The sequence below is a fragment of the Octopus sinensis genome, linkage group LG30, assembly GCF_006345805.1.
Source record: "Octopus sinensis linkage group LG30, ASM634580v1, whole genome shotgun sequence".
In the NCBI taxonomy this organism is placed as follows: domain Eukaryota; kingdom Metazoa; phylum Mollusca; class Cephalopoda; order Octopoda; family Octopodidae; genus Octopus; species Octopus sinensis.
The window spans coordinates 9,991,512-10,016,795 of record NC_043026.1 but is presented as its reverse complement, the minus strand read 5'-3'; the positions used below and the strand labels follow the sequence as shown (position 1 = coordinate 10,016,795).

General features: G+C 36.9%; 1 protein-coding gene across 1 annotated transcript in view; it reads right to left on the bottom strand.

Annotated features, from left to right (window-relative positions):
• The window catches only part of LOC115226625 (zinc finger protein 62 homolog), a gene marked incomplete at its 5' end in the record, with an annotated part of 44,114 nt that extends 20,575 nt beyond the window's left edge, over positions 1-23,539 (bottom strand). Inside the window, 3 exons of the mRNA XM_029797638.2 lie at positions 11,875-12,000; positions 17,823-18,608; positions 23,392-23,539. Coding sequence (XP_029653498.2) covers positions 11,875-12,000; positions 17,823-18,608; positions 23,392-23,539 — 1,060 coding nt within the window. The remainder of the gene's footprint in view (positions 1-11,874; positions 12,001-17,822; positions 18,609-23,391) is intronic.
• Positions 23,540-25,284: the final 1,745 nt, after the last annotated feature.

Below are 25,284 nucleotides of genomic sequence, written 5' to 3'. Positions count from 1 at the left end.
ATATATATACAAGTATATATTAGTATTGCATATATATAAATATAAACATATATATATACATATATATAAATATCCATATATATATATATATATACTAGCAGAATTGCCCGGCGTTGCTCGGGGCTGAATTGCTTGAAAGTACTGTTAATGATTGCACTGAATTATGATGATTATTCAGGCAAATATTGATATAAGTTTACGGTGGGAGATAAGGACTTAACGATCAAACGTGTGCCATTGCATTGTTTTGGGGGAACCAAATATCTGATGAGCATTATAGGGGCACCAACTTTAAGTTTGAGAAAGTGTGGTGGTAGTCGGGGTGCTCAAAGGAATTGAGTACCTCTATTGGATAGTTGATGACGTCCTCTGGGTCAGGAGTTGTATCGATAGACTGATATACATAGACTTCCCTGGGAATGAGTTTAGCATTCATCATTAATATGTGAACAGTTTTATTCCTCGGGGCCAGAATAGCCCCTTTGGCCAATCCGATCCATATTCTGATAATAGCTGTAGATCTTGGAACCTGCATCTCTGAGATCAGAAGGCGTCTTAACAAAGGTACAAATGGAATCGATGGCAATATTACCAGTTTCATCATCCCCTGGTATTTTGCCTTCGCCAAGTGCAAGGAGGGTGTGAGGAAATGCTGCTGATGTGATATTACGTTGCAATATGAGCACGCATATTGGTGTGAAGTTTGAGAGTTACTTCCCTTTATTAAAAAAAATGCATTTAAATGGAAAAAAATTATGGTAAATATTTGTAAAATCGTAGACTCATCGTAGACGCGCGCTAATACCCAGAAGGGCTCGATTTGAATCACGACTATAAGATACCGGTTTTTGGTTAAACTGCATCGCAAAATGTGGGAGTAGTTAGGAATCTAAATCGAGTAGACAGACACACAACCTTTCTTTTATATATAAAGATTTTCGTCCTAAAAAACTTTGTATGGATTGAATGGTTACCTCTATGGAATATATACATGCACATTATACATACATGTGTGTATAGATGAATATATAAAACATTTAATATCTATATACACTTTTGGGCGATCTTTCTTTTTCTTAGAGATAACTTTAGATCTTATTTTCGTCCTTAAAAACTTTGTATGGAGTGAATGGTTACCTCTATGGAAATATATACATACATGTGTGCATAGATGAATATATAAATACATTTATATATCTATATACACTTTTGGGCGATCTTTCTGCTACTTAGAGATAACTTTAGATCTTATTTTCGTCCTAAAAAACTTTGTGCGGAGTGAATGGTTACGTCTATGGAAATATATACACAAACATTATACATACATCTGTGTATAGATGAATATATAAATACATTTAATATCTATATACACTTTTGGGCGATCTTTCTGCTATTTGGATATACTTTAGATCTTATATTCGTCCTAAATAACTTTGTATGGAGTGAATGGTTACCTCTATGGAAATATATACACACACATTATACATACATCTGTGTATAGTTGAATATATAAATACATTTAATATCTATATACACTTTTGGGCGATGTTTCTGCTACTTGGATATACTTTAGATCTTATATTCGTCCTAAAAACTTTGTATGAATTGAAAAATAAAATGATTGAAATTTTTAAGAAAGAATTTGTTTACATACATGTGTGAAATGGCAAATGTTTGTGCAGTTGTCCGAAATGGACCAGGGTAAATTGTGTGGAACTGATGTAAATAATGAATAGGCTTCTTGTTGTGAATATTAATTTGATGAATATGAACTGAAAACCAGTGGTGTAGCAAAGGATGACCTCTGACTGGCTCATCCCTGTCACACACGCACACACACACACACACACCGCACACTCACACACCACCACACGCACGCACACACACACTCACACACACGCACACACACACACACACGTTAGCTTACAATTTTTATTTATATATTTGCGTGTCTGTGTGTAAAGAGGAAGTGGAGTAATGTGCAGAGTAAAGGCTTTGAAGTGAATGGTAGTTTTTCTCGAATTTTTTTCTGAAATGGGGGTGAAATTGAAAGAATTTTGTATGTCCATGACCGAATGGAAGTACTTTGAAAAATCATAGGTAAACTCTAATTGAAAAATTGTGTGAGGAGTAACGTTATGTATTTATTTTGTTTCTGTTTGCTGTGTTTTTTTTTTGAGTAGTGGTTAAGGTACACTTGCAAAGAGAAAGTATGAGAAATTATGGTGATAGCATGAGTGATCCGTTTATATAAATACTTTCACTTTAATCGTTGCACACTTGCAAAGAGAAAGGAGGAGAAATTAGGGTGATAGCGTGAGCGAAGCAGATCGCTCCGTTGTGTGTGGTGTGTGTGGGTGTGCTGTAGCCCACCTAAGAAAAGCACTTCACTTACACACCACAATGTGAGTTTTCTCGAAATTTTGCTTAATTGGGGGTTCAAATTTGAAAAACTGGACCTGGCACGACCCGATGTATTCTACTCTTAAAAATGCTAGGTAATTGTAATTGAAGAAATCCTATATTGTAGATTTCTATAAAGACAAAGGGAGGCAGATAAAATCTGCCTTTTATATAAGAGATACATATAATACATATATAAATATGCATAAATATATATATATACATATATATATATACATATATTAAATATAAATATGCTATATATGAATATATATATATACATATATATATAATATATATATATATATTATATATATATATATATATATATACATATATATATATATATATACTAGCAGTATCGCCCGGCGTTGCTCGGGTTTGTTTCGACCCGCTGGAATTGGTAATTTGAAAAGTAAAAATTTTGTGAACATTTTCTGGTCGAAATACAAGTGGCGACACAGCAGTGAAAAAATCGTAAAAATAGGGATTTTCATAGAAAAAAGCATCTTTTTGATGTAAATAATTTTGGTGTTAACATGGTCCGATTTGAATTTTATGTTCTACGGAAGGAAGAGCACCCTTCTTCTACCATACTCTCAATTTTGGTCAACTTGCGCCGCAGGGTCTCGGAGGAGATAGTGTTAGTTGAAGGTTACCATTCTAGGTGCCTGAGTAACACCCTCGCGGATTTTACAGATAAATGAATTAATTACGATTTTACCAGAATAAAATTAAATAATTCTTGAAAATTAATTAATATTAATATTTTTTGAACAAAGTAAAAAATTTTTAAAACTTAAATAATAATTTTTTTTTACACAAACGCGAACGGGGAAAAGGGGGTGGCGAATTCGATTTACATACCTAAATTTTTTCTTTTTCATGACATTGTAGCAAAATAGTAGTGAATTTTATAAATACCAGCAGTACATTTTTTTTCTGGGGTATTTTTTTTTCAACCTCGTCCATATTTGCCCTTTCAATTTAAACAAAGTCTTAATTAAGCAATTACGCAGCTTAGCAATGGTTTCAATACAGGCGTGACATTGTATCTCAATTGTTCAAAACCCTTCGAATTTTTTCGCACGTGATGATATAATAGTGAAACTTTCAATTACGCGCGCTTAGAAGTACGCTCGCAAATTAATACTACCAAATTTTGAAGTTCGCGCTCCGCTTGTGTGTGTGTGTGTGTGCCGTGCTTTAGGGTACGTAGGTATGTGTTTTTGTGTGTGTGTGTCACTGAAGCCATACATACATATATACATACATAACCTCTCTCTCTTCTTTTCTCTCTCAGTCACTCACTACAAAAAGTGAATAAAAAAAGTTCAGTTATTTCTGTCTTTCACTCTGTCTGTCTCTTTACAAACACACTAACAAACAACTTCACTCACTTACACACCACACTTTCTGTGTCGCACAACCCATCAACACACACACACGCACACACACACTCACGCACGCACACATGTACATCAATGCTTTCGGAGTGAAATGTTAAAAATTTGAGTTTTCTCGAATTTTTCCTTAATGGGGGGTGAAATTGAAAGAAATATATTATGCATGACCGAATGGAGTACTTTGAAAAATCTTAGGTAAACTCTAATTGAAGAAATTGTGTGAGGAGTAAATCGTTATGTATTTATTTGTTTCTGTTTGCGGTTTTTTTATTTTTTGAGTAGTGGTTTAAATACTTTCATTTAGTCTTCTCAAATCATCTGTCGCTATTTACTTTCATTTTATTCGTTGCACACTGTGTGTGTGCGTGTGCGTGTGGTGTAAACCACATTAGAAAGGCATTTGACATACACAACAGAATGTGAGTTTTCTGGTAAATTTTGCTTAATTGGAGTTTAAATTTTAAAAACTGGACCTGGCATGACCCGATGCATTCTACTCTTAAAAATGCTAGGTAAATTGTAATTGAAGAAATCCTATATTGTAGATTTCTATAAGTTACAAAGGGAGGCAGATAAAATCTGCCTTTATAATAAGAGATATAGAAAATATGCATATTATATCTAATATATATAATATATATATATATATATATATAGATATTATCTTACTAGGCAGTATCGTTACCCGGCGTTGCTCGGGTTTTGTAGGGAACAACTATATAAGCATTTTTTGAGAGTTATGCAACCAAAAAATTAGAAGAAAATGCATTAAAAAAATGGAAAACAAAATTTAAGGAGCCCGGCGTTGCTCGGGTTTGTAAGGGAAATAACTATATAAGCATTTTTAGAGAGTTATAGCCAAAAAATAGGAAAAAAATGCATTAAAAATGGAAAAAAAATTAAGGTAAATTTCTTTTTAAATCGTTGACACATCGTAGATATTTTTAGAGAGTTACTTCCCTTATATAATAGCGAAAAAATGGATTAAAATGGGAAAAATATGATGGTAATTTTTTTAAATCGTAGACTCATCGTAGACGCGCGCTAATATCCAGAAGGGCTCGATATGACTCACGACTATAAGATACCCGGTTTGGTTTTTCTTAACCCTTTCGTTACTACATTTCTGACCAAAATACACCTCTTATGTGTTTCAATTATTTTCTAACGTAATCATAAATTTAGTCTGGTTTCATTAAACAACAATAACTTTTTATTTATCAATATATTAATGTGATTTTTGGAAGATAATTAATGAAATGTCCTCAACAATTCTATACTATAATTTTTGTCACAAAGTGACTCTAATTGCAGGTAGATACAGGTAAATTCAACAATATATAAAATTATTAAAATTTTGTTCCAACATCGCTATAGAAATGGGTTATTAGCTAATATTCAATTGGGTATACAACAAAATTTTACGATATAATTTGTTATTCTGGGTAACTTTCTGATACCCATAATAATATTTATGGCAAAATAGGCCTTAATTTCATTTAAGGGGTGGGAAATAAAAGTATCCTTTCTTTCGTTTTGTTTACGTTTAGCATAACAGTTCGTTTCTGCCGTAATGATTTCAAATAGGCTCATTCGAAAAAGTAAATAGAAATAGTTTAAGGCTTTACTCTTCTGGGAAAGTCTGTGGCTTGTCCAGTTTCTTCAGAAAAATCACCGAAAGAAACAGTTTTTAAATTTTCATCCATTCAGGTACCAATTCGTTTTCTTTATCGCTGTCAGATTCACTGTTTTCACTTCAATAGCTGCAAACTTGCAAAGACAAAGGAGGAGAAGGGTGATAGCGTCAGTGAAACAGTTCGTTCCCTTTGTGTGTGTGTGCGTTTGCGTGTGGTGTGTAAACCACATTAAGAAGAGCATTTGACATACACACCAGAATGTGAGTTTTTCTGTAAATTTTGCTTAACTGGAGTTTAAAATTTAAAAATGGGACTGCATGACCCGATGCATTCTACTCTTAAAAATGCTAGGTAAATTGTAATTGAAGAAATCCTATATTGTAGATTTCTATAAGTTACAAAGGGAGGCAGATAAAATCTGCCTTTTATAATAAGAGATACATATATATATATATATATACACATATATATATATACGTATATATATATACACATATATATATATACATATATATATACATATATATATACATATATATCATCATCATCATCATCATTTAGCGTCCGTTTTCCATGCTAGCATGGGTTGGACGGTTCAACTGGGGTCTGTGAAGCCAGAAGGCTGCACCAGGCCCAGTCAGATCTGGCAGTGTTTCTACGGCTGGATGCCCTTCCTAACGCCAACCACTCCGTGAGTGTAGTGGGTGCTTTTTACTGCCACCCGCCACAGGTGCAGATAGAGCTGGCAAACGGCCACGAACGGATGGTGCTTTTACGTGTTAACGGCAGGGGGCCAGGCGAGGCTGGCAACGGACACGAACGGATGGTACTTTACGTGCCACCAACAAGGGGGGGCCAGACAGAGCTGGCAACACGGCCACGAAACGGAGGGTGCTTTTACGTGTCAGCTGGCAACAGACACGAACGGATGGTGCGTTTACGTGCCACCGACACGGGGGCCAGACAGAGCTGGCAAACGGCCACGAACGGATGGTGCTTTTACGTGTCACCTGCACGGGGGCCAGGCGAGGCTGGCAACGGACACGAACGGATGGTGCTTTTACGTGCCACCGACACGGGGGCCAGACAGAGCTGGCAAACGGCCACGAACGGATGGTGCTTTTACGTGTCACCTGCACGGGGGCCAGGCGAGGCTGGCAATGGACACGAACGGATGGTGCTTTTACGTGCCACCGACACGGAGGCTAGACGGGGCGGCGCCGGCAACGACCACGATCGGATGGTTCGCTTAACCACAGCTGCAATTCCCACTGATGTTGATCAACCTCAATTTGGTTCTGCTTTTTGATATATGAATTGATTTGGTTTTTTTTTGATTTGATTTTGACTGTTCTCACTGGTCTTTTCCGGTTTTTCTCACGCACAGCATACTTCCAAAGGTCTCGTCTCTGGTCATTTCCTTGGTGAGACCTAAAGTTCGAAGGTCGTGCTTCACCACCTCGACCCAGGTTTTCCTGGGTCTACCTCTTTCACAGGTCCCCTCAACTGCCAGGGTGTGGCACTTTTGCACACAACTATCTTCAGCCATTCTCATCACATGACCATACCAGCGCAAACGTCTCTCTTGCACACAACAACTGATGCTTCTTAGGTTCACTTTTCTCTCGAGGTACTTACACTCTTTCGATATGAACACTGACTTTACCACATCCATCGGAGCATACTAGCTTTCATTCCTTGCGAGCTTACGCAAATCCTCAGCAGTCACAGCCCAAGTTTCACTACCATGTAGCATGGCTGTACATACACATGCATCATACAGTCTGCCTTTTACTTTGAGCGAGAGCCCTTTTGTCACCAGCAGGGGTAAGAGCTCTCTAACTAAACTTTGCCAGGCTATTCTTACTCTAACAGTTACACTTTCAGCACAGCCCCCCCCCTACTGACTTGGTCACCTAGGTAGCGGAAGCTATCAACTACTTCTATTGTTTTCTCCCTGGAACGGGGTAGAAGTTGGTCTCTGCATATTTCAGAGTTTATTGCTCCGAGCATCTACCACAGTAATAACTATTTTATAGTCTTCCTTTCACATTACTACATCTCTATGTGTCCATAGCTTACATTTGGTGCATCTTATAGAGTTTCTACCTACGCCTTTTCTACAGATCGAGCAGGGCCATCTACCTGAAGGCGTTTGTGATTGGTCTGTCTACCTTCCTACTTATTAGGGACTTTGGTTTGGGCTAGGTTGATTCTAAGGCCCTCGATTCTAAACCTTGCTTCCATACCTGAAACTTCTCCTCTAGTTCTAATAGAGACTCAGCAATTTAGAGCAAGGTCATCAGCATAGAGGAGCTCCCAGGGGCATCCTGTCTTGAATTCCTCCGTTATTGCCTACCACAGATATCACAGTGATGTGGTTTCTCTCCTGAATGAGTACGTTTGTGCATTAGTAGGTTAGTTTTTGAAAGAAAGACTTTGTACAGATATCACAGTGTATGATCTTATCTTTTATCAATTCATACTTTCTCACTCTTTTCCATTACTTTATCTCTCAAATCCCAGTTTATATATTTTTCTTCTTCTTGTTTTTATACTTTATTTCTTGCAAACAGTTCTTCTGCTGTATTTTTGTCCAGTGTTACCTTTATTTAGCAACATTTACACAAATTTATCCAACTCTAATCAGCACACGGGCTCCTCTTCTTGAGACATCAATCGGTGATGTTCAGAAATTTTGCTAATAATATTATTTCAGAGCAAATGTTTCACAGGCATTCTCCACAGATTTGAAAAAAATAATGTCATACATGTTTTGTATGTATTCTTTTAGTCTTTGAAACATGGTAGATATTGAGGAAGCATTTTCTGTTACATCGATGTTGTCTGAAAATATAGAGAAACAACAGTGTAAGATGTCGAGGCTACTTAAAACATACAGATTCATTTCTATTGAGATAAACAGTAGAAATAAACATTTAACCTAAGAACTGAGCTGTATACCTTTTTTTTACTCTTTACTCTTTTACTTGTTTCAGTCATTTGACTGCGGCATACTGGAACACCGCCTTTAGTCGATCAAATCGACCCCAGAACTTATTCTTTGTAGCCCAGTACTTATTCTATCGGCCTCTTTTGCCGAACCGCTAAGTGGCGGGGACGTAGACACACCAGCATCGGTTGTCAAGCCATGCTAGGGGGACAAACACAGACACACATATATATATACATATATATGACAGGCTTCTTTCAGTTTCCGTCTACCAAATCTACTCACAAGGCATTGGTCGGCCCGGGGCTATAGCAGAAGACACTTGCCCAAGATGCCACGCAGTGGGACTGAACCCGCAACCATGTGGTTGGTTAGCAAGCTACTTACCACACAGCCACTCCTGTCAACATCTCCATAAAGAAGTGTCAATCTCTCAAAGTAGAGGAACATGAGGAGTGGGACGTCCTGGAAGACATGGTATGAAGTGCTGAAGAGCAGACTCAGGATGCTGAACTATTCACGCGACATCATAATAGACCAAGATGTCTTGCACCTTGATATGCCCATGAACACCTGCACTCCATTACAGAAGTGTTAAGACTCGTCCTTCTGGTGGCAAAAAGCACTTGTGGCCGTTCCTCATAAAAGCACAATGCACACTCTGTGAAGTGGTTGGCACTAGGAAGGGCATCAAGCACTAGAAACCGCCAGAAATCAAACTGCCGTTCAAACCGAAAAGATCCCAAACTCCACCTTATTTATTTATTTAGTTGCATAATTGTAAACCTACAAGCATGAGGAAACAAAGTCGAATGTACAAAATATCCATAATCCCCTTCAATTGTACTTTTCTCTTCTCAAAAAATTCCTACATAATCAGTATCTCCATCACCTGAAATGTACTTTCAGAAACTTATATTCAATTACTAGCACTATCGCCCGGCGTTTGCTCGGGTTTGTAAGGGAAAATAACTATATAAGCATTTTTAGAGGTTATAGCAAAAAATGCATAAAAAATGGAAAAAAAAAAAATAAAAAAAAAAAAATATGGTAAATTTTTTTTAAATCGTTGATTCATCGGTTTTCGTTTCTCATTGTGTTCGCGACGTTTTTTTGGTGTCCTGTACCCATATATGCATGTATATATACATGTAGAGGTAGGTACGTACATGTATGTATGCATATGTTTTATTTATTTATATATATATATGTGTGTGTGTATATGAAAGAAAAATGGTGTTCAGAATGCTGGATGGTTGTAAAAATATATATTTATTTACATATCACATATTATTTCTTCATATAAGCGCTTTTAACGACTCTGAAACTACATATATATGTGTGTGTGTGTGTGTGGAGGTGCATTGTTAAAGGTACGTAACAAACAGTAAACAATTCTCTTGCTTTTTCTCCTGTAAAAATATTGTGTTTCATTAAAACAATATTTTGAGAGAATAATTTACCAGTCATGAGTGATATGGATTCTCCTTTGTATGAAGATGTTTCTGTGAAGGCCAGGAACTACGGTCAGAAAATGATTTTCTACACATACCACAGTTATATGCTGTCTCTCCTACATGAATACGATTGTGTTTAGTTAAGTTGTTATTACGAGAGAAAGATTTACCACAGATATCACAATGATAAGGTTTGTCTCCTATGTGAATATGTTTATGTATAGTTACATCATGATTACGAGAGAATGATTTACCACAGATATCACAGTGATAAGGCTTCTCTCCTGTATGAATATGCCTGTGAGTAGTTAAGTTATAACTCTGAGAAAATGATGAACCACAGATATCACAACAGTATGGTTTCTTTCCTGTATGAATACGTTTGTGTCTAGTTAAATCATGATTACGAGAGAATGATTTACCACAGATCTCACAGTGATATGGTGTCTCTCCTGTATATATATATAATGAAATTATTGTATACAGTGCTCAGGTGCACCACAACTTGTCAGAAAGTGCATATAAAGTACATGCAGTAGTGTAGAAATGTCTGGGTGTATGGATGCGAAAATCAAGGTTTTTTGGCGAATCTCAGGAAGCATGGAAGGTCTTGAAGGAAGCATTTCTCCGACAACTAACAACCGGTCGGCAGTTTGTTCCACGCTGCTCAGCAACTCTCAGTGCGTGAAAAAATGTTTCCTGAAGTCATGGGAGCTGTCTGTTTTCTTACTTTGTAAATATGTCCACGTGTGTTTCTGGGTGGAGTTTGAAGAGGTGCTCAGAGTTATTGTTTGTGCGATGGTTGATAATTTTATGGGTGTCTGCCAAGTCAGCTGCCAGACGTTGGAGTTTCAATGTGTCCATGCCCGGGGAGTTAAGGCGTTCAGGATATGGCAAATGCCTGATGGAGGGTATTCTTTGGTTGCACGTCGCTGAACAGCTTCCAGACGATTGATGTCCTGGGCAAGATAGGGGCTCCAGACCGGCGATGCAAACTCCAGGTGAGGTCTTACCATAGCTATATACAGCCGCAGATAGATAGCCGGAGAGCGGCTCACAAAGGATTTGGTGAGTGATGCTAAGACACCCTCAGCCTTCTTGACAATTTTAGCGATGTGTTTTGTCCAACGCAAATCGCTGTCGCAATAACACCCAGGTCACGTTCACTTGAAGACTTTTTGAGACTAGTGTTGTGGAGGGAGTAGGTGGACGCTGGGTTTCTCCTCCCAAAATGCATGGTGGTACATTTGTCCACAGCCCAGCTTGAATTGCCAGTCCATGATCCACTGCTGCATTGTGTCCAGGTCTGCTTGCAATAGAGATCCATAGTGTATAGGATTTGACCTCTTTATTTCGAGGTACAGCTTGATGTCATCTGCATATTCAGCACTGTGGCATTCTTTAGTTGGCATCTATGTCATTAACATATGCAACAAATAAAAGGGGGCCAAGAACAGATCCCTGCGGCACACCAGATGTCATCTCATAGGGCGAAGAGTGCTGTCCTAGAACTGTGACAACCTCTTTTCGGCCAAAAATAAAGGACTTTAACCAGTTATAGAGTTCGTCTCTTACACCCAATGCAGAAAGCTTCACCATAAGTCTTTTGTGTGGCACAGAGTTAAAAGCCTTAGCAAAGTCCAGGTAAACAACATCCACCCAGGATCCGCGATCAGTGATTTGGGTAACATCCTCAAGAAACTCGATGAGTTGATTACAGCAGCTGGAGTTAGGAATAAATCCGAATTGTGACGGCTGGATGAGGCTGTGAGACTTCCAGAAGTTCCAGAGGGTTTCTCTGATACAGGATTCCATCAGTTTCGCGATGCAGCTGGTAAGACTGACGGGGCGATAGTTGACAGGCGATGTGCGGTCGCCTTTTTTGAACAGAGGGATGACACTGGCAGTTTTCCACTGTTCTGGAGTAACACCATTGTCAAGACAGAATTGGAAGAATAGAGAAAGTTGGCTTAGAAGAAAGTACCCACCGTGTTTTAGAAGTAGGTACGTATGAATACACTTGTGTCTATTTAACAAACTACTTACAGAGAATGATTTGCCACAAATATCACAATGATATGGTTTCTCTCCTGTATTAATACGTTTGTGTGCAGTTATACCACTACTCTGAGAGAATGATTTACCACAGACATCACAGTGATATGGCTTTTTCTTTTTATGAAGACCTTCATGTGAAGTCAAGGCACTTTGCTCAGTAGAAACATACTGTACTGTATATTTTTTTTATTATTATTTTTATAATTTGTATATATTTATTTTATTATAAATGCAACACAACAGAGGAATTGACATAAGCTTAAATAATAAACCGCCATAGGTGAACCCCGATATGGCAAGGGATTACAATATTTCTAGTCATGAAAAAGCCATAAAGTAAGTTATTGTATAACATATTTATTGAGTGAAGCATTTAAAAGATAAACAATGAACAAAATGTGAGGATGCGTAATTCAATAAAGAATCATGTGAAGGGTTGACAGGAGGGGGAAGAGTTTTGGTACAGAGTTCCTTACACCATGGAATAAAATGTGAAAATTACAAAAACAAAAAAAAATCTAAAAGTTTTGGAAACTTCCATTGAATAAATCAGAGGAATATTATAAATATATAGTAAACTAGAAACTACCCTTTTCCTTTCTTCCCTATATGAATATATTTGTGCTTTGTTAAGCCTTTTTTACCAGAGAATGATTTACCACAAATATCACAGTGAAATGGCTTCTCTCCTGTATGAACATGTTTATGTGAAATTAAGGTACTATTTTGAGCGAATGATTTACCACAGATATCACAGTGAAATGGCTTCTCTCCTGTATGAATACGTTTATGCGCAGTTAAGATACAATTCTCAGAGAATGATTCACCACAGATATTACAATGATACGGTTTCTCTCCTGTATGAATACGTTTATGTCTAGTTAAGGTACTATTTTGAGAGAATGATTTACCACAGATATCACAATGATATGGTTTTTCTCCTGTATGAATATATCTGTGATTTGCTAAGCCACATTTGTGAGAGAATGATTTACCACAGATATCACATTGATATGGTTTCCCTGCTGTATGAATATGCTTATGTATAGTTAAGGCAGGACTTTCAGAGAATGATTTGCCACAGATATCACAGTGATATGGTGTCTCTCCTGTATGAATACGCTTGTGTGTAGTTAACAATCTACTTTCAGGGAATGATTTACCACAGATCTCACAGTGATACGGTTTCTCTCCTGTATGAATACGTTTGTGCGTAGTTAAATCAGGATTACGAGAAAATGATTTACCACAGATATCACAGTGATATGGTTTCTCTCCTGTATGAATACCTGTGAGTAGTTAAGTGAGAACTCTGAGAAATGATGAACCACAGATATCACAACGATATGGTTTCTCTCCTGTATGAATTCGTTTGTGTTGCACTACCTCCCTATTTGAAGAGAATGATTTACCACAAATATCACAATGATACGGTTTCTCTCCTGTATGTGTACGTTTGTGTCGAGTTATGGCACTACGCTGAGAGAATGATTTACCAAGATATCACAGGGATATGGCTTTTCTCCTGTATGAATACGTTTGTGCATAGTTAAATCATGGTTGTGAGAGAATGATTTACCACAGATCTCACAGTGATATGGTGTCTCTCCTGTATGAATACGCTTGTGTGTAGTTAACACACTACTTGCAGAGAATGATTTGCCACAGATATCACAATGATATGGTTTTTCATCTGTATGAAATAGCGTTTGTGTATAGTTAATTGATGTTTACTAGAGAACGATTTACCACAGATATCACAGTGATATGGTTAACACTCCTGTATGAATATAGCTGTGATTAGTTAAGTTATAACTCTGAGAAAATGATTTACCACAGATATCACAACGATATGGCTTAACACCTGTATGAATACGTATGTGTGTAGTTAAGCAATAACTCCGAGAGAATGATGAACCACAGATGTTACAATGATATGGTTTCTCTCCTGTATGAATACGCTTGTGTGCAGATAAATTACAACTTAGAGAAAATGATTTACCACAGACATCACAGTGATAAGGCTTTTTCTTTGTATGAAGACCTTCATGTGAAGTCAAGGCACTTTGGTCAGAGAATGATTTACCACAGATCTCACACTGATATGGTTTCTCTCCTGTATGAATACGTCTGTGGGAAATTAGGTTACATTTTAGGGAGAAGACCTTTTTACAAATGTCACAGTCATACGACAATTTTCTCATCTCTTTTATGTGTTCAGGTGAAATCAGTTCTTCAACTTTTCACTCTTTTCCATCATTTTCCCCTGCAAATCACAACGTATAAATTTTTCTTCCCTTTTATTCCTTACATAAACTTCTACTTTTCTATTTGTGCTCAGTGTTACTTTTGTCTAGCAACACTTAGATACACTTATCCAAGTTTAATCAGCATACAAGCTCCTCTTCTTCATACTCCAGTCAGTGATGTCCAGAAATTTGGTTAATGATACCAGCTCAGAGTAAATGTTTTACAGGGCCTCTATCTCAGAATTGTAGAAGCAATCTGATACATCTATTTTGTATAATATTTTCCTTTAGTCCTTAAAACGTGGTAGGTATTGAGGATGTTTCTTCTGTTATGCCAGTGTCATCTGATGTTCTGAAATGATATAGAAAGAGCAGTGTAAGATGTAGAGGCTACAGATTCAGCTGGTATTTAAAATAGGGGAGCAGATAGATGAACAATGGCAGGAAGTAAAGGAGAGAAAACCTTATCAGTACTCAATTAATATGCTCAATAAGAAAATAGGAGCTTGGTTAACAAGATAGATGTTGAGGTGTTATCAATGCATAGAACAGGCATGACAATGAGACAGATCACAGAGCTCACAGATATAGCAAGAGACAGACTGAACTTCAACAGGAAACGTGAATGGAACAATAACACCCAGCACACTATGCAACACGATAACTAAAGAGAATGGGAGAGAGAAAAAGTTAAAAAAGACACAGATACCAACAGTGTAATACATAAACCCTTCTACCGACACACAAAACATATTAGAAAATATTTCTCAAAATAAAACACAACAAAAGGTTAATGTTACAAACTAACATGGCAACAAGGGAGTCTGTAGAAGGTTTCGTCCGTAGCTAGAAATAGCAGCTAAATCTCGAACAAATCAGTGACAACTCTCTTTCATAGCTAGAAATAGCAGCCAAATCTCGAACAAATCAGTGATAGCACTCTTTCATAGCTAGAAATAGCAGCCAAATCTCGAACAAATCAGTGATAACTCTCTTTCATAGCTAGAAATAGCAGCCAAATCTCGAACAAATCAGTGATAGCACTCTTTCATAGCTAGAAATAGCAGCCAAATCTCGAACAAATCAGTGACAACTCTCTTTCATAGCTAGAAATAGCAGCCAAATCTCGAACAAATCAGTGATAACTCCTTTCATAGCTAGAAATAGCAGCCAAATCTCGAACAAATCAGTGATAACTCTCTTTCAAAACTAGAAATAGCAGCCAAATCTCGAACAAATCAGTGATAACTGTCTTTCATAGCTAGAAATAGCAGCCAAATCTCTAACAAATCAGTGACAGCTCTCTTTCAAAGCTAGAAATAGCAGCCAAATCTCGAACAAATCAGTGATAACTCTCTTTCAAAGCTAGAAATAGCAGCCAAATCTCTAACAAATCAGTGACAGCTCTCTTTCAAAGCTAGAAATAGCAGCCAAATCTCGAACAAATCAGTGATAACTCTCTTTCAAAGCTAGAAATAGCAGCCAAATCTCGAACAAATCAGTGACAACTCTCTTTCAAAGCTAGAAATAGCAGCCAAATCTCGAACCTGGAAGCGAAACAAATAATCGACAGGCGAAAAACCAAACGTCTACAGACTTAAAAACATTGAATAATTTCATTAATACTTACGGCAATGTTTAACAAAGGATAGTGTTATGTATGTGTGTTTCTGGTAGTTGAGGAATGCATTATAAGACCGTATAATAAGCATTATCAGCTGATTTCAAAGAAATTCATGGATCAAGACATTTAATAAGATACCAAAATGCATTCAACGCGCATGCGTACTTCCTCTCTCGACTATTTTCCCTTGTTTATCTCCCTTTATGCAGCTGATGTACTTTTCTCTCTGGTCGAGTCATACCGCCTTCTTATCTAACACACCCGTTCCATTACAACTCATTTAGGAGCTTTTCCGTTTGACCGGCACTTTTTTAATATAATTTCCACGTAACTAAACACTTTTAACCTTCGTATACTGGTAGAATTTGTTTATAAAACATCTTTTTCTCAAGGCTTTATTGAGAAAATTCTATAGTTTCTAAGATACTTGTTGTTCTTTTTTCTTCAATTTCTGCAATTTCAACCGATTAATGACGTCCATTGAAGTAAAAATCATTATGTGCCGTATGAATATGTCCCTCGTTTAAGAAACAGATTGGGTTTATTTACATTTGTGAAGAAAAAAAGATACCCTTCCCCCACCCCTAACTAAATCTAACCTTAAAACACATTGAAATGCAATAGATCGATACTAGGGTCATAATTAGGGGTGACAATTTCATATGACACCGCTAGAAAAAACTGCCGTTCAAACCGAAAATATCTGGTTGAAATTGCAGAAATTGAAGAAAAAAAACAACAAATATAATACAAACTAAAGAATTTTCTCAATACAGCCAGACCATTAGTTCTTATGAATACTGTCATCAGCTGGCTAATTTCAACCAAAGATTCAAAGAATTGAGGGTCAACATTCCCAACAGGAAAGTGGGTAGTGTTCCAACAAGAACATGCTAGATCAAATATTTCTTTGACTGGTTTTGAAAAAAAGGTATCTTATCTAGGCGTAGGAGTGTCTGTGTGGTAAGTAGCTTGCTTACTCACCACATGGTTCTGGGTTCAGTCCCACTGCGTGGCATCTTGGGCAAGTGTCTTGTACTATAGCCTTGGGCCGACCAAAGCCTTGTGAGTGGATTTGGTAGAGGGAAACTGAAAGAAGCCTGTCGTATATATGTATATATATATGTATATGTATGTTTGTGTGTCTGTGTTTGTCTCCCTAGCATTGCTTGACAACAGATGCTGGTGAGTTTACGTCCCCGTCACTTAGCACTTCTGCAAAAGAGACAGATAGGATAAGTACAAGGCTTACAAAGAATAAGTCCTGGGGTCAATTTGCTTGACCAAAGGCAGTGCTCCAGCATGGCCGCAGTCAAATGATTGAAACAGATGCATTTTGACTCCATCTATATCATTGAATGTTTTTCTTTGCAATGAGTTCTGTAGAGACAAGAACAAGTGGTATTCAGATGGCACAATATGGTCTCTCGTTTTGTACTTGGGTTATTGTTTGTCTACATACAGTAATCCATCGACTATCGCAGGTTTACATCCCAAAACCCCATGATGAGTGAAAATATGCAAAGTAGAAACATACTGTACTGTATATTCTTCTTCTTATTATTAATTTTATAATTTGTATATATTTATTTTATTATAAATGCAACACAACACCCCAGAGGAATTGACGTAAGCTTAAATAATAAACCGCCATAGGTGAACCCCAATATGGCAAGGGATTACAATATTTCTAGTCACGAAAAAGCCATAAAGTAAGTTATTGTATAACATATTTATTGAGTGAAGCATTTAAAAGATAAACAATGAACAAAATGTGAGGATGCGTAATTCAATAAAGAATCATGTGAAGGGTTGACAGGAGGAGGAAGAGTTTTGGTACAGAGTTCCTTACACCATGGAATAAAATGTGAAAATTACAAAAACAAAAAAAAATCTAAAAGATTTGGAAACTTCCATTGTATAAATCAGAGGAATATTATAAATATATAGTAAACTAGAAACTACCCTTTTCCTTTCTTCCATATATGAATATATTTGTGCTTTGTTAAGCCACTGTTGCCAGAGAATGATTTACCACAAATATCACAGTGAAATGGCTTCTCTCCTGTATGAACATGTTTATGTGAAATTAAGGTACTATTTTGAGCGAATGATTTACCACAGATATCACAGTGAAATGGCTTCTCTCCTGTATGAATACGTTTATGCGCAGTTAAGATACGATTCTCAGAGAATGTTTCTCCACAGATATTACAATGATACGGTTTCTCTCCTGTATGAATACGTTTATGTCTAGTTAAGGTACTATTTTGAGAGAATGATTTACCACAGATATCACAGTGATATGGTTTTTCTCCTGTATGAATATATCTGTGATTTGCTAAGCCACATTTGTGAGAGAATGATTTACCACAGATATCACAGAGATAAGGTTTCCCTGGTCTATGAATATGCTTATGTATAGTTAAGGCAGGACTTTCAGAGAATGATTTGCCACAGATATCACAGTGATATGGTGTCTCTCCTGTATGAATACGCTCGTGTGTAGTTAACAATCTACTTTCAGGGAATGATTTACCACAGATATCACAGTGATACGGTTTCTCTCCTGTATGAATACGTTTGTGCGTAGTTAAACCATGATTACGAGAGAATGATTTACCACAGATATCACAATGATATGGTTTCTCTCCTGTATGAATATGCCTGTGATTAGTTAAGTTATAACTCTGAGAAAATGATTTACCACAGATATCACAACGATATGGTTTCTCTCCTGTATGAATTCGTTTGTGTTGCACTAACTCACTATTTGAAGAGAATGATTTACCACAAATATCACAATGATATGGTTTCTCTCCTGTATGTGTACGTTTGTGTCGAGTTATGGCACTACTCTGGGAGAATGATTTACCACAGACATCACATTGATATGGCTTTTCTCCTGTATGAATACGTTTGTGCATAGTTAAATCATGGTTGTGAGAGAATGATTTACCACAGATCTCACAGTGATATGGTTTCTCTCCTGTATGAATACGCTTGTGTCTAGTTAACACACTACTTGCAGAGAATGATTTGCCACAGATATCACAATGATATGGTTTTTCATCTGTATGAAAACGTTTGTGTATAGTTAATTGATGATTACTAGAGAACGATTTACCACAGATACCACAACGATATGGCTTCTCACCTGTATGAATACGTATGTGTGTAGTTAAGCAATAACTCCGAGAGAATGATGAACCACAGATGTTACAATAATATGGTTTCTCTCCTGTATGAATACGCTTGTGTGAAACCAGGGCACTCCAATCAGAGAATGATTCACTACAGTTCTCACAATGATATGGTTTCTCTCCTGTACGAATACGCTTGTGTGCAGATAAATTACAACTTAGAGAAAATGATTTATCACAGACATCACAGTGATAAGGCTTTTTCTTTGTATGAAGACCTTCATGTGAAGTCAAGGCACTTTGGTCAGAGAATGATTTACCACAGATCTCACACTGATATGGTTTTTCCCCTGCATGAATACGTCTGTGGGAAATCAGGTTACATTTTACGGAGAAGACCTTTTTACAAATGTCACAGTCATACGACAATTTTCTCATCTCTTTTATGTGTTCAGGTGAAATCAGTTCTTCAACTTTTTCACTCTTTTCCATCATTTTCCCCTGCAAATCACAACATATAAGTTTTTCTTCCTTTTTATTCCTTACATAAACTTCTACTTTTCTATCTGTGCTCAGTGTTACTTTTGTCTAGCAACACTTAGATACACTTATCCAAGTTTAATCAGCATACAAGGTCCTCTTCTTGATACTCCAGTCAGTGATGTTCAGAAATTTGGTTAATGATACCAGCTCAGAGTAAATGTTTTACAGGGCCTCTATCTCAGAATTGTAGAAGCAATCTGATACATCTATTTTGTATAATATTTTCCTTTAGTCCTTAAAACGTGGTAGGTATTGAGGATGTTTCTTCTGTTATGCCAGTGTCATCTGATGTTCTGAAATGATATAGAAAGAGCAGTGTAAGATGTAGAGGCGACAGATTCAGCTGGTATTTAACATAGGGGAGCAGATAGATGAACAATGGCAGGAAGTAAAGGAGAGAAAACCTTATCAGTACTCTATTAATATGCTCAATTAGAAAATAGGAGCTTGGTTAACAAGATAGATGTTGAGGTGTTATCAATGCATAGAACAGGCATGACAATGAGACAGATCACAGAGCTCACAGATATAGCAAGAGACGGACTGAACTTTAACAGAAAACGTGAATGGAACAATAACACCCAGCACACTATGCAACACGATAACTAAAGACAATGTGAGAGAGAAAAAGTTAAAAAAGACACAGATACAAACAGTGTAATACACAAACCCTTCTACCGACACACAAAACATATTAGAAAATATTTCTCAAAATAAAACACAACAAAAGGTTAATGTTACAAACTAACATGGCAACAAGGGAGTCTGTAGAAGGTTTCGTCCGTGCTGGAAATAGCAGCCAAATCTCGAACAAATCAGTGACAGTTCTGTTTCATAGCTAGAAATAACAGCCAAATCTCTTACAAATCAGTGATAACTCTCTTTCAAAGCTAGAAATAGCAGCCAAATCTCGAACAAATCAGTGATAACTATCTTTCATAGCTAGAAATAGCAGTCAAATCTCGAACAAATCAGTGACAGCTCTCTTTCAAAGCTAGAAATAGCAGCCAAATCTCGAAGGTGGAAGCGAAACAAATAATCGACAGGCGAAAAACCAAAGGTCTACAGACTTAAAAACATTGAATAATTTCATTAATACTTACGGCAATGTTTAACAAAGGATAGTGTTATGTATGTGTGTTTCTGGTAGTTGAGGAATGCATTATAAGACCGTATAATAAGCATTATCAGCTGATTTCAAAGAAATTCAGGGATCAAGACGTTTAATAAGATACCAAAATGCATTCAACGCGCATGCGTACTTCTTCTCTCGACTATTTTCCCTTGTTTATCTCCCTTTATGCAGCTGATGTACTTTTCTCTTTGGTCGAGTCATACCGCCTTCTTATCTAACACACCCGTTCCATTACAACTCATTTAGGAGCTTTTCGGTTTGACCGGCACTTTCTTTAATATAATTTGCACGTAACTAAACACTTTTAACCTTCGTATACTGGTAGAATTTGTTTATAAAACATCTTTTTCTCAAGGCTTTATTGAGAAAATTCTATAGTTTCTAAGATATTTGTATTGTTTTCTCTCAATTTCTGCAATTTCAACCAATCAATGACGTCCATTGAAGTAAAAACTTTCTGTGCCGTATGAATATGTCCCTCGTTTAAGAAACAGATTGGGTTTATTTACATTTGTGAAGAAAAAAAGATACCCTTCCCCCACCCCTAACTAAATCTAACCTTAAAACACATTGAAATGCAATAGATCGATACTAGGGTCATAATTAGGGGTGACAATTTCATATGACACCGCTAGAAAAAACTGCCGTTCAAACCGAAAAGATCTGGTTGAAATTGCAGAAATTGAAGAAAAAAAACAACAAATATAATACAAACTATAGAATTTTCTCAATACACCTAGACCATTAGTTCTTATGAATACTGTCATCAGCTGGCTAATTTCAACCAAAGATTCAAAGAATTGAGGGTCAACATTCCCAACAGGAAAGTGGGTAGTGTTCCAACAAGAACATGCCAGACCAAATGTTTCTTTGACTGGTTTTGAAAAAAAGGTATCCTATCTAGGTGTAGGAGTGGCTGTGTGGTAAGTAGCTTGCTTACTAACCACATGGTTCTGGGTTCAGTCCCACTGCGTGGCATCTTGGGCAAGTGTCTTGTACTATAGCCTTGGGCCGACCAAAGCCTTGTGAGTGGATTTGGTAGAGGGAAACTGAAAGAAGCCTGTCGTATATATGTATATATATATGTATATGTATGTTTGTGTGTCTGTGTCTGTCCCCCTAGCATTGCTTGACAACAGATGCTGGTGAGTTTACGTCCCCGTCACTTAGCACTTCTGCAAAAGAGACCGATAGGATAAGTACAAGGCTTACAAAGAATAAGTCCTGGGGTCAATTTGCTTGACCAAAGGCAGTGCTCCAGCATGGCCGCAGTCAAATGACTGAAACAGATGCATTTTTGACTCCATCTAAATCATTCAATGTTTTTCTTTGCAATGAGTTCTGTAGAGACAAGAACAAGTGGTAATCAGATGGCACAATATGGTCTCTCGTTTTGTACTTAGGTTATTGTTTGACTACATACAGTAATCCATCAACTATCGCAGGTGTTACATCCCAAAACCCCATGATGAGTGAAAATATGCAAAGTAGAAACCTACTGTACTGTATATTCTTCTTCTTATTATTAATTTTATAATTTGTATATATTTATTTTATTATAAATGCAACACAACACCCCAGAGGAATTGACATAAGCTTAAATAATAAACCGCCATAGGTGAACCCCAATATGGCAAGGGATTACAATGTTTCTAGTCATGAAAAAGCCATAAAGTAAGTTATTGTATAACATATTTATTGAGTGAAGCATTTAAAAGATAAACAATGAACAAAATGTGAGGATGCGTAATTCAATAAAGAATCATGTGAAGGGTTGACAGGAGGGGGAAGAGTTTTGGTACAGAGTTCCTTACACCATGGAAACAAATGTGAAAATTACAAAAACCAAAAAAAATCTAAAAGTTTTAGGAATATCCATTGTATAAATCAGAGGAATATTATAAATATATAGTAAACTAGAAACTACCCTTTTCCCTTCTTCCCTATATGAATATATTTGTGCTTTGTTAAGCCACTGTTGTCAGAGAATGATTTACCACAAATATCACAGTGATAAGGCTTCTCTCCTGTATGAACACGTTTATGTGAAATTAAGGTACTATTTTGAGCGAATGATTTACCACAGATATCACAATGACATGGTTTCTCTCCTGTATGAATATGTTCATGTGTAGCTAAGATACTATTACGAGAGAATGATTTACCACAGATATCACAATGATATGGTTTCTCTCCTGTATGAATACGTTTATGTATAGTTAAGGTAATATTTTGAGAGAATGATTTACCACAGATATCACAATGATAAGGCTTCTCTCCAGTATGAATATGTCTGTGCTTTGCTAAGCCACTTTTGTGAGAGAATGATTTACCACAGATATCACATTGATATGGTTTCTCTCCTGTATGAATATGCTTATGTATAGTTAAGGTAATATTTTGAGAGAATGATTTACCACAGATATCACAATGATAAGGCTTCTCTCCTGTATGAATATGTCTGTGATTTGCTAAGCCACCTTTGTGAGAGAATGATTTACCACAGATATCACAGTGATAAGGCTTCTCTCCAGTATGAATACGTCTGTGCTTTATCAAGCCACTTTTGTCAAAGAACGATTTATCACAAATATCACAATGATATGGTTTCTCTCCTGTATGTATACGTTTATGTGTAAGTAAGGTACTATTTTGAGAGAAAGATTTACCACAGATATCACAATAGCATGGTTTCTCTCCTGTATGAATATGTTCATGAGTAGTTAAGATACTATTACGAGAGAAAAATTTACCACAGACATCACAATGATATGGTTTCTCACCTGTATGAATACGTCTGTGCTTTGCTAAGCCACTATTGTCAAAGAACGATTTTCCACAGATATCACAATGATATGGTTTCTCTCCTGTATGAATACGTATGTGTTTAGTTAAGTTACCGTTTTGTGAAAAAGATTTACCACAGATATCACAGTGATATGGTTTCTCTCCTGTATGAATACGTTTATGTGTATTTAAGATATTATTATGAGAGAATGATTCACCACAGATATTGCAACAGTATGGTTTCTCACCTGTATGAATATGTTTGTGCTTTGCTAAGTCTCCATCGTTAGAGAATGATTTACCACAGATATCACAATGATATGGTTTCTCTCCTGTATGAATACGTATGTGTCTAGTTAAGTTACTGGTTTGAGAGAAGGATTTACCACAGATATCACAGTGATGTGGTTTCTCTCCTGAATGAGTACGTTTGTGCATTAGTAGGTTAGTTTTTTGAAAGAAAGACTTTGTACAGATATCACAGTTGTATGATCTTATCTCTTTTATCAATTCTATACTTTTCTCACTCTTTTCCATTACTTTATCTCTCAAATCCCAGTTTATATATTTTTCTTCTTCTTGTTTTTATACTTTATTTCTTGCAAACAGTTCTTCTGCTGTATTTTTGTCCAGTGTTACCTTTATTTAGCAACATTTACACAAATTTATCCAACTCTAATCAGCACACGGGCTCCTCTTCTTGAGACATCAATCGGTGATGTTCAGAAATTTTGCTAATAATATTATTTCAGAGCAAATGTTTCACAGGCATTCTCCACAGATTTGAAAAAAATAATGTCATACATCTGTTTTGTATGTATTCTTTTAGTCTTTGAAACATGGTAGATATTGAGGAAGCATTTTCTGTTACATCGATGTTGTCTGAAAATATAGAGAAACAACAGTGTAAGATGTCGAGGCTACTTAAAACATACAGATTCATTTCTATTGAGATAAACAGTAGAAATAAACATTTAACCTAAGAACTGAGCTGTATACTCTTTTTTTACTCTTTACTCTTTTACTTGTTTCAGTCATTTGACTGCGGCCATACTGGAACACCGCCTTTAGTCGATCAAATCGACCCCAGAACTTATTCTTTGTAAGCCCAGTACTTATTCTATCGGCCTCTTTTGCCGAACCGCTAAGTGGCGGGGACGTAGACACACCAGCATCGGTTGTCAAGCCATGCTAGGGGGACAAACACAGACACACATATATATATATACATATATATGACAGGCTTCTTTCAGTTTCCGTCTACCAAATCTACTCACAAGGCATTGGTCGGCCCGGGGCTATAGCAGAAGACACTTGCCCAAGATGCCACGCAGTGGGACTGAACCCGCAACCATGTGGTTGGTTAGCAAGCTACTTACCACACAGCCACTCCTGTCAACATCTCCATAAAGAAGTGTCAATCTCTCAAAGTAGATGGAACATGAGGAAGTGGGACGTCCTGGAAGACATGGTATGAAGTGCTGAAGAGCAGACTCAGGATGCTGAACTATTCACGCGACATCATAATAGACCAAGATGTCTTGCACCTTGATATGCCCATGAACACCTGCACTCCATTACAGAAGTGTTAAGACTCGTCCTTCTGGTGGCAAAAAGCACTTGTGGCCGTTCCTCATAAAAGCACAATGCACACTCTGTGAAGTGGTTGGCACTAGGAAGGGCATCAAGCACTAGAAACCGCCAGAAATCAAACTGCCGTTCAAACCGAAAAGATCCCAAACTCCACCTTATTTATTTATTTAGTTGCATAATTGTAAACCTACAAGCATGAGGAAACAAAGTCGAATGTACAAAATATCCATAATCCCCATTCAATTGTACTTTTCTCTTCTCAACAAATTCCTACATAATCATTATCTCCATCACCT